At 36.6% G+C, this 16,774-nt stretch overlaps 1 protein-coding gene across 1 annotated transcript; it reads left to right on the top strand.

Annotated features, from left to right (window-relative positions):
- The first annotated feature begins 6,297 nt into the window (after window positions 1–6,297).
- On the top strand, window positions 6,298–15,626 carry LOC110803083 (putative pectinesterase 11). Its single transcript, XM_022008548.2, has 5 exons — window positions 6,298–6,698; window positions 11,220–11,379; window positions 12,198–12,386; window positions 13,317–13,561; window positions 15,259–15,626. Exons 1-5 carry the CDS (start codon window positions 6,364–6,366, stop codon window positions 15,449–15,451), a joined length of 1,122 nt encoding a protein of 373 aa, XP_021864240.1. The 5' UTR covers window positions 6,298–6,363; the 3' UTR covers window positions 15,452–15,626.
- The last annotated feature ends 1,148 nt before the right edge of the window (window positions 15,627–16,774 follow it).

Genomic DNA, 16,774 nt, shown 5'->3' with positions numbered 1-16,774 from the left:
TTATATTCCTGGATGGGGTCAATCGGCCTGGTGTTTTTAATGCCGTCAAGTAGCATGATCTTGCTGACTCTTGACTGCCTCGGAATCTCTCAGCCTTCTCGAAGTTGGACATGTATATCATGGTTAGATGGTATGTTGATACCACTGCCTGTGCATTGTGGATGAATGGCCGGCCCACTATGACGTTGTATGCAACCGGCACTTTGATTACCAGGAAGTCTACCATTAGGTCCCTTGCGGTCCTTCCCTCTCCAATCTGCACCGGTAGCCTGATGCTACCTTCCGGAAAGACCGTGGCTTCCGGAAAATCCTATCACAGGATAGTTGACTCGTGTGAGCTCCTTCTCGTCTATTTTCAGCTGAATGAAGGCTTCCCAAAAGATAATGTTCACTGAACTCCCTCCATCCACCAGTATTCGTTTTACTGGGAAGTTTGCTATTTCGAGGCCCAAAACCAGTGGGTCGTCGTGGGGGTATATAATTCCGCGGCAGTCGGCTGGGGTGAACGAGATGTTTGACATGACTTTGGGTGACGACCATTTTCTGGTGCTATAGTAGTTTATCAGGTGGCGGTGCTCGCCCAGACTTCTACCTGCTCCACTGATTGTTCCTCCATGGCACGGTCCTTCGGATATGACCCATACTGTCGGCCCTTTCTGGCCATTGTTTCTAGCCTCTCCGCTGCGGCTGGTTTCTGGTGCCTTTTGCTCTATTTTGAGTGGTGTTTGGGTGGATGGTAACCTGTTGTTTGTGTTATTACCCTGCCGGCTGCTATTTTGTTGGTTGTTGTTGTTGTTCTGTCGGGCTTTATATTGCGTCAGGTAGCCTCTCCTGATCATATCCTCGATGTTATCTTTCAAATCTCTGCAGTCTTCCGTATAGTGCCCACAGTCATCATGGAATGCACAGTACTTCGACTGTGGTCTGGGTTTGTCACTCATTGGTGGAGGCCTCTTTCAGTTTTCGTTCTTGTTGACATTGTAAATTGCGGCTCTTGGGGCGTTCAATGGGGTGTATTCATGGAACGTGGGGTATATGCTGGTTGACTGTTTCTGGTGATCTCTCCCTCTGGGGTCCCTCCTCTGTTCATCCTTTCTGAATCCCCTGTTCTGACTTTGCTGCGCCGACTGAACCGGCCTAGGTGCGACATTTCTAGTCTTTGCCGACTGATAATGATTTGGGATTGTCATCAGCTCATCACTTTTGACGTATTCATGGGCCTTCACCAGTGCGCTTCCCAGATCCGTGAAGGATTTCCTTCCCAAGTATTTTTTGAACTCGCAGTGGTTCATTCCTCTCACCAGGGCCACCACAGCTATCTCTTGTTGCAAGTTTGGTATGCTGGTGGATTCGTTGTTGAATCTGGTGAGGTAATCTCTTAAGGACTCTCCGCTTCTTTGGGTGATTGCCATCAGTTCTCCCGACGTTTTCTTTCTCTGCTGCCGACTGATGAACCGTAGCATGAACTCTGCTTCTAACTGTCGGTAATTGTATACCGACCCCTTTGGCAGTCCCTTATACCAACCGGATGCCACTCCCAGCAGCGTTGAGGGAAATACCTTGCACCACATGGCGTCGGAATCTGTATACAACATCATATGTTGCTCAAACGTGTTGCAGTGGACCTCCGGATCCGTGGATCCGTCATACTTGCAGAGTGGGAACTTCAATTTCTCCATTGGTTCTTCCAGAATGTCCGCGCACAGGGGTGAGTTTGCAGGTTGGATGGTGTAACGGCGCGGCGCGTATCTCTGAGGCGCTTCTCTTGTCTCCTCGATGACCATGGGTTCTGGCCGACTGCGCAGAGCAATCGCCTGGTTTGTATTGGGGTGTTGTTCGTGTTGCACTAGGATCTGTTCTCCGAATAGGTTTCTTATCGGCAGTCTCTTCCTTTTTTCGCCGACTGGTGTTTCCGTAGCCTGGTTTGTGATTGTCCTGGGTGCGGGTTCTGTGTTTGCTTTTCTTACTGGCTTCAGGGCCGACAACGCGGCCATCACCGCTCTTGCCGTAGCCAACTGTTCCTCCGAGAATTGACCGGCGAGTTCGGACGGTAGTTGTGTATCATCCTGGGCTGGGCTCTCGGGCTCTCCGTCCGAGTCGTCGTCCTCGACTGAGTATCCAAGGACATGTAAGGGTGTTGCTGCAGTCGTAGTTTTGCTGACTACTTACTGGCTCCCTAGCTGGGGGGTGGGTTGGTCATTGACGGGTGTTATGATTGGCTCTGCTGAGAACAGCGTGGATTTCAACGGGGTTGTTGCTTTTGTCGTCTGTGTACTCTGTGGGGTTGTTTTCGAGGCCTGTTTTTTGCTTTTCTTATACGAATCCGACTGCGTACTTTCCATTCTCAATGGTTATTTTTGATGGTTCGGGGGTTTTTTGTGTTTTTTTTTTTTTTTTTGTGTCTGGCTGTGGGTTCTGTTTACAAGTGGGGGTCCCCTCCTTCTAGCGCCAATTGTTCCGGTAGCGGACTTGGAACAGGAAAGGGATGACTGACTTCCGATTGAGGTTGTTGACGGATCCTGTACAATGAAACCGTTAACTAGCCTCGGGGGTGATCCGAGAATTACCCCTCCGATGCTTAAGTCAGATTATGCTGATAGCTCTGTAATAAATGCTTATAAGAATGATTGGGGTGGAATCGCGTACCTTTGGCATTGATGAGGGTCCGTATATATAGACGGGTTACTGGTACGGAGGACCCGGGTTATTACCCGTTGGTTCCGGATCCTCTCTTTCGGCTCTGATAGGTAGATGATGTCAGAGCAATGCCGGCTGGGATTGTAAACCCTGGATACCGACTGCACCCTTGGTGCTTCTTATGAGTATATGTCTATGTTACAGCTATTATGGGTTGTCCTACCGGCATGTCGGTAGGGCTTCCCGTACAACTAGCCCCCTCAGAGTGACTACAGCTGCCTTTGACAGTCTGTAGTTGCTCTGATAAAGAAAAAAGCGAAAAGCGGGGGTAAACCCCTATACAATAAGCATCCATGCAAGGTATTTCTATAGTTGATGCTTATGATATTCATGACATAATGTTTCTTCATAGTTGTCCTAATTATTTATTTTTATTTTTTTTCAAAATATTCCATAGAAAATAAAAAAATCAAATAAAAATTTAGTTGGTTTAGACTTCATGTTAACATTTATTTATAAATTAATGTGAAGAAATAAACCACAATTGGTGGTTGGTTAAGATGGTAATGAGAATTATCATTCAGACATGAGGTCTAGAGTTCGAACTTCGTTGTATTGAATTTTGGTGAGTGAATGATGTAGCGCAAAGGGAAGAGTACTACGTGACACATAGACGTTTTCCAAAACGAATAACTAAAATAAGTTATAATAAATTTAGGAAAAATGAAAGAAAGTTAGGTGTAATGTAACTTTATCTAAACATCGTAATGTCATCTCATATAATAGAGATTATTTTGCGTGTCACGTAGAAAATTCCCCCCATACTAAACACACGTAGTCCTCTTTTGGTTATCTAAATAAGGACAATTAGGTTTTTGTAGCGCCATACAAGCCTCACAACTCACAAGTCACAACTCTTCAGAAGAAAAGAATTAAAAAAAGGTTTTAATTGTAAGTTTAGAGTTGAGTTTAATCAAAATCCTAGTAAGAACGTCAAACTTAACGCAATATCTGGGATTATAACTTTATAAGTTGTTAATTGTAATCAACTCATAAGGACCGCCATTTTCCCTGTCAGATTGAAGACTTTAATTAGGAATGCAATATATTACTCGATCCGTAAAACGTAAGCTTAGAATATTCACACCCTTAACACAACTTGAACATTAAGCAAAACATCCAATACTGGTAGCTTCTTCGGATTGCAGCAATATCTTTTATCCATTTCCCCTCTGCCCCAACAATCTATGTACGACATGATCGTGAAATATGAATTCAATTTCATTAAAAAATCAATGTTTAAGTCGAATGTACATACTAATCAACTAAATTACTTTTAATTAAAATGGGGAAAACCCATAGAGACATGCCGCATTGGAGTTGAGCTGTTGAGCTAATTACGGAATAATTAAGAAGCATATAAGGTGTATGCGTTATTACTTATTACTTATTAGTATAGATTCGAAGGTGGTACACAAGAAAGGCTTGAAATCAAATCTCATTTACACATTATTTGTCATGATATACTACCTCCGTTTCAGAAATTTCTTTACGCTTTGGAAAATGTATCTAAAGTATGAAAACTTTGACCGTAAATTCCCACTATTATATGCATCAAAATGTTACATGTAAAATCTTGTTAGATTGGTCTCGTTATTCATTTTCAGAACATCAACTTTTTATAATTTTTTCACATATGAAATTGGATATATTAGTAGTTAAATATTGCATTGGAATTCGTGCAAATAGTAATTGTAAAGAACTTTATGAAACGGAGGTAGTATAAGCTAATTCCTAGTTGCAATCTCAAAAATTAGAATTTCGTTTACAAGGTGTTTGAGTGTCCAATTGGCTTCCAATTGGGCCTAGTCCCCAAAAGCCCATTGCCTAAAACATGACATAAGCTCCAACCAACAAATGGGTCTAAGCCTTATCCAAATGGCCCAAGGCCCATTTGGCAATAAATTCCCTAAACAACATTTATTACTCAAACACTATAAATAAGTCGTCAAAGCTCACAACTCAAGGTACGTCAAATTCATTGTTTTAACACTTACAATTCTCTAGAGAACTCTCTCTAGATCAGAACAAGTGATTACTTAGGCATTGAAGGGACTTTCCTCGAAAACACCCATGAGACTAGTAACTATGTCATTGTGCAGGTACATTTGGACTCTACACAATCAATCAAACAAGATTGTCCACCTCAACAAAAGGGCCTTCTATCCGAAGGCCATTGTTTCAACGCCGGAACACAAGGTAAGTCTCCTATTAAATCGCCATACGCATAATACTGCTAATGTTAGAATTATTTTTAAAAAAAACGTATATTATCTGAAACTAAAACTATTTGATTAGAGAGCATAATTTATAATGTTACAATCTAACTATTTGATCACAATGGATCAATATAACTATTTAATTAAAAAAATATAATTATTTGGTAAGAAGCTAGTCTTAATTATACATAAACCATTATATATACGGAGTAGTAAGTTTTTGTAAACATAGTTAGCAGCCAAAAAAAAAAAAAAAAACTCAAAACATGTTCATGCAGAGAATTAAGATTCATACTTCGTATTAAAAGAGCATCATTATTAGATGGATCGTTAACCTAACCAGAAAATTAACTTATGAATTACGTAAGTTAAACGTAACGTAACTTGTAGTAGTAACAGTTGAATTGGTTCAACTATTGAAGCAGCCATGATAGCACATTGCCACTTATGTCATCCTCTAACAAGATTGAATTGAAGTAGCCTTGATGACTCAAAAACGTAAAAATGCTGCCATACTCTTGGAAGTTATTGGTAAGTTATCGGCTAACTACAAAAAAGACGACCATACTTGGTACGTAGTATAATAATAACCGGCCATATATATCATAAAAGGCCAGCAATTAATCATCACATACTATCTCCGTTTCTTAAAGATCTTTACAGTTACTATTTTCACAAATATCTTTACAAAAATGAAAAAGTTGGGTGAATATAATATCAAAAGGTCTTGTGTACAATAAATTTATTGTACACCAAGATAACTTTTATGCAGATTTTTTGTAACTTTAACCTACGTTTTTGTAACTTTTATAAAATAAAATTAAAAAGTTGATAGATATACATTTTAAAGGATTAAATGATTAATTTATACATTATTAGTGATTTTGAAGAAATAATTTTTATTCAAATGAAAAATTTTATCACTAAAAAATAGATAACTTTTACATATATAAATGTAATTTTTAAGCATTTTGAGTCAACTTTTATTCCTGTGTAGAATATTTATTTTACAACACTTATAAATAAAAATTTGTGATATAATAAAATATGGATAAAATAAGAAAAATATGTAAAAAGGTAGGTGAACGTAAGAAAAAACATTAAAGTAAGAGAAAATGCGTTAAAATTTGTAAATAGTATGGGGGTAAGAAGGGTAAGGTGGTAGATTTTCATGTCAAAAAATAGAATAAAACAAAGTATAAATAACATTATGAAACAGACCAAAACAGAAAATGTAAAGATTATTTTGAAACCGTAAATATCATTTGTCAAACCCTAGCTATAGCTTGTTTCTAGCTTACGTATAAAACTACTCAAACACGCGGTATATAATACGTACATAACCACCTACCTTTGCTCAGCTCGATCGATTTGTGTACTTTCCTTGATTCTTCCTTTTTGCACTTCCATCGAGTAAGGAGAATTTTGTTTGCAAGAAATCAATCACATGCGCACATGCATGAGAGGAGCGTGTGGTCGTCGTCCTTATATTAAACATCATCTTCAACGTTATAATCCTCGCTACTACTACAACTACAACTACTACTACTACTACTATATTTTCATATTGTTTGATAATATTCTACTCTCTTTCATTTTTTACGCGCTTATTATGGCTTCTTCTTCCTCTTCGGCCGCCCCCACGGACCCTTCCACGGCGGTCCTTATTCGAGTTGATCAATCGGGTCAGGGTAACTATGAGAAGATACAAGATGCTATTGATGCTGTGCCTTCTAATAATTCGGAGTTCGTTTACATTTGGGTTAAGCCTGGTACTTACAGGTACCTACTACCTCTGTTTCATTAATTTTTTTACGCTTTGAAAAATATGTCCAAAATTAAATTTTGACCATAAATTCTCACTATTATATCTATCAAAAATTATCATGAGATATCTTGTTAGATTCGTTTCAAAATGTAATTTATAAATATCAAAATTTTATAATTTTTTGTCGTACAAAATTGAATATATTACCAGTCAAACATTATACCAGAATCCGTGTTAATAGTAAGTGTAAAGATTTTTTTGCAACAAAGGTAGTATTTTTTACATGTTTTAATGCATGATGTGTGCCCTCTTGAGGTTGTTTTTTCGCATATCAGACAACACACATATCAGCTAAAAGACAAATAGCTAAAAGACAGTCCAGACGCGGCGCCCTTTCTCATTATCATCTACCGTAGAAAGTACCATTTTGCAAAAAAAAGTATCATTTTATAAAAAAAGTACCATTCTGTAAAAAAAAAGTTTCATTTTTGTTTAAAAAAGTACCATTTAATTTTATTTTTGCCATTTTTCCTATTTTGTCTTTAGCTATGATATGTATTTGCAAGTACATATCTGATATCCGAAAATACTTCCTCGTGTCCTCTTGGCCTCTTGTAGTGTTTTTTTTAGAAGTGTATGACAAAACCATCACCTCGGAAGAACCCAATTCACGCTTAAAAAATTCTTCCTTTGGGCCGGTTTTTAAAACAACATTTCAACATTTAGCCCGGTCCATTAACGAACTGTTTGGTAAATACGCAGTAATAATAAATGTTGGTAACAAGAATGTATTTTATTTTACGGTTTTTTCATGAAATGCCCCTGAGGTTTGCAAAAACGCACCAAATACCCTCGCGTCTTTTGAATCACATAATATACCCCTATTTTTGCCTAAGTTTGCACCAAATACCCCTAAGCCGACCTTCCGTTAGTCCTCCGTTAAGTCATGTTTATAATTCATCAAATGCACCTATTTATAAACGTATTACACAATATACACCTACTTGTAAACTTATTTGCACGAAATACCCAAACTGCTTTTAAACGACAGAATTTGATTCAAATGGCTAGTCCAGTAAGTTTTATACTATCAAAAGAAAGAAAGTTGCGTAACAACCATGTTTAATACAAGTGGTCTGCAAAGTAGCTTCTACCAGTAACATTTTGAATTCTAAGCAAAGCTACAAACAAAATGAATTCACTAGTAATTCGGCCTGCTGTGCTAGGATAAAGAGTAGCAGGAGATTGTGTATTCCAAGTTGGAAAATCGAACTCACTGCTGCTGCTAGAAGAGTAAATATTTTCATAATTTGATGCAGCATTACTTAATTGGTACTGAGCATATTCCTCTGTCAAAGTATCCCCAGAAATGAAGAGCAAAAGTAACATAGCCAGTGACATATCCGCTCACCATCACCTTATAAAAATTCTAGAACTGCATATTGATTTTAAGGCCAAAATTCTAGAGCTGTATATTGACCACCAATCCACCAGAGCCACCAGCATGTTACAACAAAAACATCAGACCACTCGTTATTGAAGCTTGGGTTCCTGTTATGAAGATTAGATATCAACCAATCTCTAAATGTACCCCCCAACCTTATATCTTTGTCACTCCAATTCAGCTTCCGCCACACCAAGCGTGCAGCAGGACAAAATGAATCTCAGGTTGCACCCTTGCAAACTTTGCAATCAATCTCAATAGTTGCACCCTTGCAGACTTGCAATCAATCTCAGGAGAAAAAACCAAATCCATCCCTAGAACAGATATAGAATTCAAATTCTGGCAATTTTGTAAAGCAAAGCAAACCCAGTTTGAGTCACGAAATTGCAATTGTTTACTATAATCTCCTCCAAATTTAAGCATTTCTCAGAAAGATTAATAAGAGATTTATCAGAAATGAAGTAATTACTAGACAAATTAACTTTTCTGAGATGAGGGAGCTTCGAAGCAATCAAATCAACGCCTTCATCAGTGATCCCTAAAGCAGCACCACCACCACCAGAAACACCAGTAACGCAGTAATCATCCTTTGGATTACTTACATCCAACTCCTCCAAATTTGTGATGAACTGGGAAATAACCCCCAAATCGGAATCAGTAACAATTGAAAAATTGTGCAACTTGAGCGATTTAATCGACTTGAGAGATGAATTGGGAAATTGTTGAATCGAATTCGAAGGGAAATCGGTGTGATTAGATAGGCCAAGGAAAGTGAAATGAATTGAAGAATTGAAGTGGGTTCGCCATGGAAATCGGAAAGGGAGATATGTTTGAGGTTAGGGAATCGAAGGAAGAGTTTGGAGAGAAGTTTGAGATTTTTTTTTTTTTTGATTTTAGGTCGAAAAATATATATTAAGGGCAAAATGGTAAACTGCAGCTAACGGAGGACTAACGTCCGTTAACTCCAAGTGCATCTCATGAACAGTATGAAAAAATAGGGGTATATTATGTGATTCAAAAGACGCGAGGGTATTTGGTGCGTTTTTGCAAACCTCAGGGGCATTTCATGAAAAAACCGTTTATTTTATGGAGTAGTTGTATAAGAAAATCGTATGTCATGATGGTAATACTATTAGTTCCCTTCACCACCAATTTTTTTGTTACCTCTTTTTTCATTCCCTCGGGAAATAAGTACCTTTGTTTTCATAAGTTTCATTACCTCACCATAGGTCGGTTAACATTAGCATATACGTACTACCTCCTTTTTTAATAGTTGCATTATTTTGACTTTTGACTTTTGATCATAACTTTTTTACTGATAAATAATTAAAAACAAATATAATTATGTAAAATCTTATTAGGTTTGTCTCAATGTATGTTTTAAATATTTTTTATAATTTTTACTAATACATAATTATTAATATTGATGGTTAATTCTACGGATATTTCATGAAATACCCTCGAATTTTACCGTAATTCACCAAACGCCCATCAAGTTTCAATAATTCATAAAATACCCCTCACAAATAACTTAATACCCCAAATACCCCTTCATGACGTCATCATCTTTATAATCAACCGATTACGATCTAATTACCCACCTAAACCCTAATTAACCCCCCAAATCCCTAATTACCCCCTAATTCCCCATTAACCCCACCCATTAACCCATTAATCCACCCATTTCATTTTCTTTTCTCTCTCCCCTTCCTTCTTCCATTAACCCACCACCAACCTAAAAAGGATTTCAGCCTCACCGCCCACGAACCACCAACACCCACTCAGAAAACTACCTCCACCCAACCGAAATCAACCAATACCACCTGAAATCCAACCTCACCACCTCAATTTTTCTCGATCTCTCATCACTTCGCCCCTATCCAAAGCACATTTGTCTTCCATGACCTCCATTAACAACCAACAAAACTTGAGCATAAACCCATAAATGAAAGCAAATCAACCCCAAAAAACACCCACCTATCAAATCTCTCATTAAATCAATATCGAAATTGAAATCAAATAACAGAATTAGACTTGTAATTGAGACCGTAATTCATATTTTCACTCCTTAATTTCATTTTCTTTTTTTGTTTTTGCTCGACTGATTTCCGTTGTTTACAAAACCTCTTTTGCTGAGGCAGATACGAAACTCGGAAAAAAGCATTTTGAAAGAAGATAATCACACTCAGATAGCAACGAATGGTCGGACCAAATATATCGCCAATATCTGGAAAATAATTATTACTTGACAAACCCAATAACCTGAGAAAATCACCATCATCTTGATGATCGAAGAACATCCCCGGCTTACAATCATCAATGAACACGTGTCCACCATCACTCCCAAAACCCGGTTGCTCAAACAAGTCGGGCGCGCTAGAGATAATTCTTTAAGAATGGGGTTGAATTTCGGACTTTTATTTTGGAGGCTATTGAATTGAAGCAGAGAATGTATCCAATGATTTGGTAGAAAAAGATCGTCGTTGTCGTCGAAAAATGAGGTCGAGGAGGAAGAAGATGGGGGCGAGGTGGTGTGAGGTGGTGGCGGCGGTGATGGGGTCGAGGAGGGAGGGAAAGAAGAGGCAGTGGCAGAAGATGGGTTAGTTAGGGAAAAATAGATTAATTAAGGTAAATGGGTGGGTTAATTAGATGTTAATTGAGTTAATTAGGGATGATGACGTCATGAAGGGGTATTTGGGGTATTAAGTCATTTGTGAGGGGTATTTTATGAATTATTGAAACTTAATGGACGTTTGGTGAATTATGGCAAAACTCGGGGGTATTTCATGAAATATTCGTTAAATCTATGCGTTGACACACGTAAAAGTCAAAACGATACACCTATTTTAAAATGGAGAAAATATGATACTTCCCTTCCAAAATTACACGATACATAAACTCGATAATTATATCTCATTAGCTTCATTTTATTATCACCTACTACGTAGTCTATTTTGAAATGGAGTACTATATTGACCGTAAGGTAATTAACTAAGGAAAATGATAATGACTTTGCATTTAACTCTCTTAATTTTTTTTAAAGATTGAGGCTTAATTATGTTTTTGGTTATGATACCCGGCCTTGTTGCAGGGAAAAGATTGTTGTGCCAGCCGATAAGCCTTACATAACCCTTAGTGGTAATCAAGCAAATGACACCATTATAACATGGAACGATGGTGATCACATCTATGATAACCCTACTGTCTCTGTGCTAGCTTCTAATTTTGTGGGGCGATACCTTACATTTGAGGCAAGTTATTTTCTATTTTTCTGTCCAAACTTAATTACAGTTTACCCTTCAATGCGCAAATTAATTATTATACTGTATCTACTTGGCAACGTCAAGAATCAAGATGGTGCATGTCGTGGTTTTGGATCCTTTAGAGTTCTAAAATAACCCTATAAGGTAGAGTTAGAGTAAAATCGATCATTGTTTTAAAACAATCAATTGCTCATATGTTATATACCTTTCTAAAATCCCCCATATTCACTACAAGAAATTGTACCATTAATTAACGACGGGAAATCCCGTCGCGGAAGGTCAATAATCGTCGATTAACGACGAGATTTCTTGTCGCGAACCCGTCATAAAAGGAGCCGTCATTAATGGAAAATCCCTTCGTTAACCCATCGTAAAATACATTTGCGACTGTTATTCCCGTCTTTGTTTGGTTGTTAGCCCCGTCGCAAAAGTTTTTACGACGGAATTTTAGATATAAAATTTTGTAGTGAATTTTTCTCATCAATATCCACATACTGATTTTCCCTTCCCGCTACTACGAGCCATTAATTTTAAAAATGTATGGTTTAAATACAACCCTACCTTGTAGAGCTGTATTGAAACCCTAGAGGATCCGGACTCGCATATCATACAATATGTGGTCCCGTGGAGTACTAGAGTACATGCCCACGTACGCGCCATATTTTTTTTTGGTGTTAGCACCCGATTCAAAGGGACTAATTCGAATTCGGGGTAAGTCCTGGATACATACGCGAGTGTGTGAATAGGATCATGACTTAATTGGTATTATCACACGGAGTTGTAACGATTCTGTTGAATATGTACAGAATACGTACGGAGCACGAGGAAAGGGAGTTGCGTTAAGAGTCGCAGGGGATAAGGCTGCATTCTACGGGTGTAGGATGCTGTCGTACCAAGATACTCTCCTGGATGATGTTGGAAGACATTATTACAAAAATTGTTACATTGAAGGAGCCACGGATTTCATATTCGGCAATGCTGCTTCTCTTTTTGAGGTAAGTTGCTTACCAGCTTAACTTAGGTCTTAGGCTCGGCTAGTCTTTTGAATTCGTTCTGACGCACTGTTTGACACTTACTTAACTGTTAGATCATGCTCAATGGTATGCTAGTTAAGTAAGAAGAGGATGACGTGTCATGTGGTCTGACATTTCAAGAATTTGTTATTGACCAATTCAATTCAACATCGTTTTTTTTATTTTGATATTACTAATCACTACTCACTAGTGGAGGAAGTATTTTCCCATCTCAGATATATTATTAAAAAAACATATCAGACCAAAATAAGTTCGAAGATGATATTCATAAGTTCAAAAATGGTACTCAAAATTTCAAAAATGGTACCTAGAAGATAAAAAATGGTACTCAGAAGTTCAAAAATTGTGTTCATTTCTCAAATATAATACTCAAAAAATTCAAAATAATGGTGAAATTACCGCCTAACCCTCAGATATGTGTTTGGAAACATATATCTGAGATGGGCCTCTCCGACCTCTTAGTTAGTGCCGTTTTAATGCTAGTTACATTAGATTAATTAATTTGAGATTTTTTTCGAAAAAAAAATTAAAATGAGATTATTTATTTCGAAAATGATAAAGGTCGCAATGATGACATGACATGTTTATGTGTCATAATTTAAATTGGAAATTAAAATATTTAACTTATATAACCTATTATACATGTTGTAAATAAATGTATTTGTTTCCTTTTTCATATCGATTACCTTATTTACATATTTTTATAGTAAAAATATTGCATTGATAGTAAAAATATTATGATGACGCATAACATACGTAGCGCCTATATGTACCAATTAAACTGCAACACGTAAGATTGTGACAACTAAATGTTGTCCCAACTCGCGACCTTTATCATCGTCCTATTTATTTATCTAATTTTCATGAGTATTTATTTGTATAATTTCTTAGAGAAGCCATATACATTCGGTGATCGAAGTCGGAAAAGGAGCCCTTACAGCCCAAAAGAGGGAGACACCATGGGAAAATACTGGTTTTATCTTCTTAGGTTGCAAGATCACAGGCAAAGGGGTTGGAACAGCAGACCTTGGAAGGCCATGGGGAGCACATTCAAGGGTGATTTATACACTAAGTTACTTGTCTAATGTAGTTTCGCCCGATGGATGGAATAATTGGGGTGACTCCAAAAAAGAGAGGTAAAACAATTCAATATACTTTGACTTTGTACAATTTTTTTTTTGGTAGTTGATCATCTTTTACTTGATAATGTATTGAGATAACGTAGATTGAGGATAACGTAGTTATCATAGCTGATAGAATATCGTGGGTTTGTTGTGAGCTGAAATGGCTACCTATCTTTTGTAGGTGGGTAGCTATTTCAGCTCACAACAAACCCACGATATACTACCTCAACATAATGTTTACATGAGAATGATACTTTGTATAAATTAATGTACAACTCTATAATGGAAATGAAATAAAAGGCACAATAAGAGTAACAATTAAAAAAAAATCAAGTAAGTTTATCGAGGGTGAGTCTAATAATATGATTTTCACTTATCTAAATTATATCGAGGATGAGTCTAATAATATGATTTTCATTTATCCAATTTTTTACTCGTAAAAAGTATCTAGTTGTAAATAAATTGACTTTGGGTATTCCATTTCTATTCTTCTAAGCTGTCATTCTTCTGAACTTATTTGAGTTTAATTTGACTTGTATGTTTTTTCTAAGATAAATAGAAACAAGGTGAACAAAACGGGTCATAAGAATAATGCACGCGTGTAGAATCCCTACTTTGTGAGCTGCGACTTTTAGGTCGTAAGTTTGATTTCGGTTGGTTAATTGATCCCCAAATTACTTGGGTTTTGTAGGAAAGATTTTGATCATGTTCTTTAGACTTTACTAGTTGTTGGATCGTGCGCTAGCGCGCACGATCCCCCAAGGTATACAAAATTATTTTTGTAAAAATGTTACTTAAAAGCTAGGAACTTACAATTTATGGTAAAATGCTAGAAATGATATGTCAAAGTTAGATGTTGGATTTACATGTAACAGGAAATAGAAACCATATGCGTTTTAATTGATAGTTCGAAAGTACAATATATAGGAAATTATACCCAAAGAAAACAATACATTTTGTATAGCAATGGAAGGGTGAAACCGTAAATGATCTATTGTTAAGAATAAGACAAAATAAAATAAAGAAGGAAACGAGGGACATGCACGTAAATGCACTATTAGGTGAATAGTAATCAAAATATGAAGCTTTATAAGTGTTAGGATTACTGTATCATATATTTAAGGCAAATTTGCCAAAAATGACCTTTTATAATACAAATTTTGCGAGAAAGGGCCTTATATAATTTTTTTTGTGAAAACACACCTTAAAGTAATTTGTTTTGCGAGAAAGGACCTAAGGAAAGTTTTCGGCATTGACTGAGCTTTTCCGGCCATTGACTTGCACGTGAGCAGCACGCGTGGCTTACGTTGGCTAAAGACACTGATTTTCCCGAGTCTTGAATTTTCAAACTTGATTTTATTTCGATTTTTTTTTTCAACTTTAGGTTTTAAAGCTTAGAATTTTGGAGGAAAATTGGGTGTAATTAGCAAAATAAAGCCACACGTGCTTCTCACGTGCAAGTCAATGGCTGGAAAAGCTCAGTCAATGCCGTAAATTTACTTTTGGTTGTCTTTCGCAAAAAAAAATTACATTAAGGTGTGATTTCACCAAAAAAAATTTATATAAGGTCATTTCTCGCAAAAAATTTACATTGAGGTGTGATTTCTCAAAAAAAATTATATAAGGTCCTTTCTCGCAAAATTTGGGTTATAAAAAGTCTTTTTTAACAAATTTACCTATATTTAATGATTTTTTCGGATTTGATGCAGTAATGTGGTGTATGGAGAATACAAATGCTATGGGCCAGGGGCTAATAGAGCAAAGAGGGTGACTTGGTCGAAAGGGCTCACAAATGAGGAAGCTACGCCATTCTTAAGCAAGGATATGATTGGTGGAAGGGCCTGGCTAAGACCCGCACCAACCAAATTTAAGAAAGGCTTTTCAGTCAACTCGCATCTTTAATTTCCAAATTCACTAAATACGTTATACGTAGTACCTCTAAAGATTTAATTTTGTATATATACGATATAATTTAATTTTTTAATTATTGAGTTATATTGTTTGTATTTACTCCTTTTTTTTCTCTTTATGTTTTTTTTTTTTTGGTATTTTTAAATGTTCTTTACATTTCCTTTTATATTATCACATAAATGTTTTAATATTCTATTAAAATTTGTGTCTAATGATTATTTTAACCAAGTAAATACGTAGTACATCTAACTAGTATAGGACCCGTGCGATGCACGGTTTATATATTTTAACTTTAAGTGTAAAGTTAAATTAATTTAGAAAAGAAACATAGAAAAATACGTACATTTTTTTTCTTCTTCTTTTCACGCATCACCCATAATTTCATGTTAGGTATAAAATCAGTTATCATCCTGTAATATGAGCTGAGAGATGTCAATTCTTAACCTTAATCGTTGGACCCGTTGGGTTGGTCTGATCATTTAGAACCCAAATTGTTATTAACCCGCGAGTTGTAACCCAAGACCAAATCAGATTATATTCAACCCAAATCGACCATAAAATCTTAACCCCATTAGGATCTGAAACCCGATAACAAACTCGTTCTGCAGCAACCCGATCCGTTTCAACCCAAACCGATCGAATGGATCTGAAACTCGTTATAATGCCCCAATCCAATCCAAACCGTTTGAACCCGAGGAAAACGATTTTACAAATCCAAACTGTTTTAACCCGTAACGCGCTTAATCAGAAACGTTTACAACCCGTAACCCGCTTAATCAGAACCATTTACAACCCATAACCCGTTTATTTTGAATCTTTTACAACTCATAACCCGTTTAATTCCGCTACTGATCCTAAATTCTTAACAATTTTAAAAGTTAGTTCTTACCTGTGTTCCCTAATTAAGGCCTCAATATTAGAATTTATAAACGTACTAAAATTTGTGATTTTATAATTTGGAACTGAATTCACATGACCCGAGTACAACATCATCTACCCATTTCACTACGCTGCTGATTTATCCACATTGTATGCGCCTAAACCAAGATAAACTTGAACCCGATGTAGCCTAGCGATACTTGTTCAATCCGACCCATTTCAGATCCGACATTAAGTTCAAATACTATCTTTTTTTTTTATTATTGTGTTACCTGTACCCATTTAAGTACCCATCCAATCTCAAGTTCATTCTCTTGAAAACAGGTCTTATCAAATCCATAAATTTCATTAGATTTAATCAGGTCCAAGTCCAATAAGTTTATAAAAGTTCAGATAAGTTTGAAAATTTTATTTCAAATAAGGTGAAGAGAACTC

The sequence above is a fragment of the Spinacia oleracea genome, chromosome 4, assembly GCF_020520425.1.
Source record: "Spinacia oleracea cultivar Varoflay chromosome 4, BTI_SOV_V1, whole genome shotgun sequence".
NCBI classification, from domain to species: domain Eukaryota; kingdom Viridiplantae; phylum Streptophyta; class Magnoliopsida; order Caryophyllales; family Amaranthaceae; genus Spinacia; species Spinacia oleracea.
Note: the sequence above shows the minus strand (reverse complement) of the source record. Positions and strands in the feature narration are given on the sequence as shown.

What these genes read in the sequence shown, in the direction of transcription:
- LOC110803083 (XM_022008548.2), top strand. Translation starts at nt 6,364, where the DNA reads ATGCGCACATGCATGAGAGGAGCGTGTGGTCGTCGTCCTTATATTAAA. An exon ending in GTTAAGCCTGGTACTTACAG is followed by an intron (nt 6,699 to 11,219) that starts GTACCTACTACC and finishes GCCTTGTTGCAG; the next exon opens with GGAAAAGATTGTTGTGCCAG. An exon ending in ATGCTGCTTCTCTTTTTGAG is followed by an intron (nt 12,387 to 13,316) that starts GTAAGTTGCTTA and finishes ATAATTTCTTAG; the next exon opens with AGAAGCCATATACATTCGGT.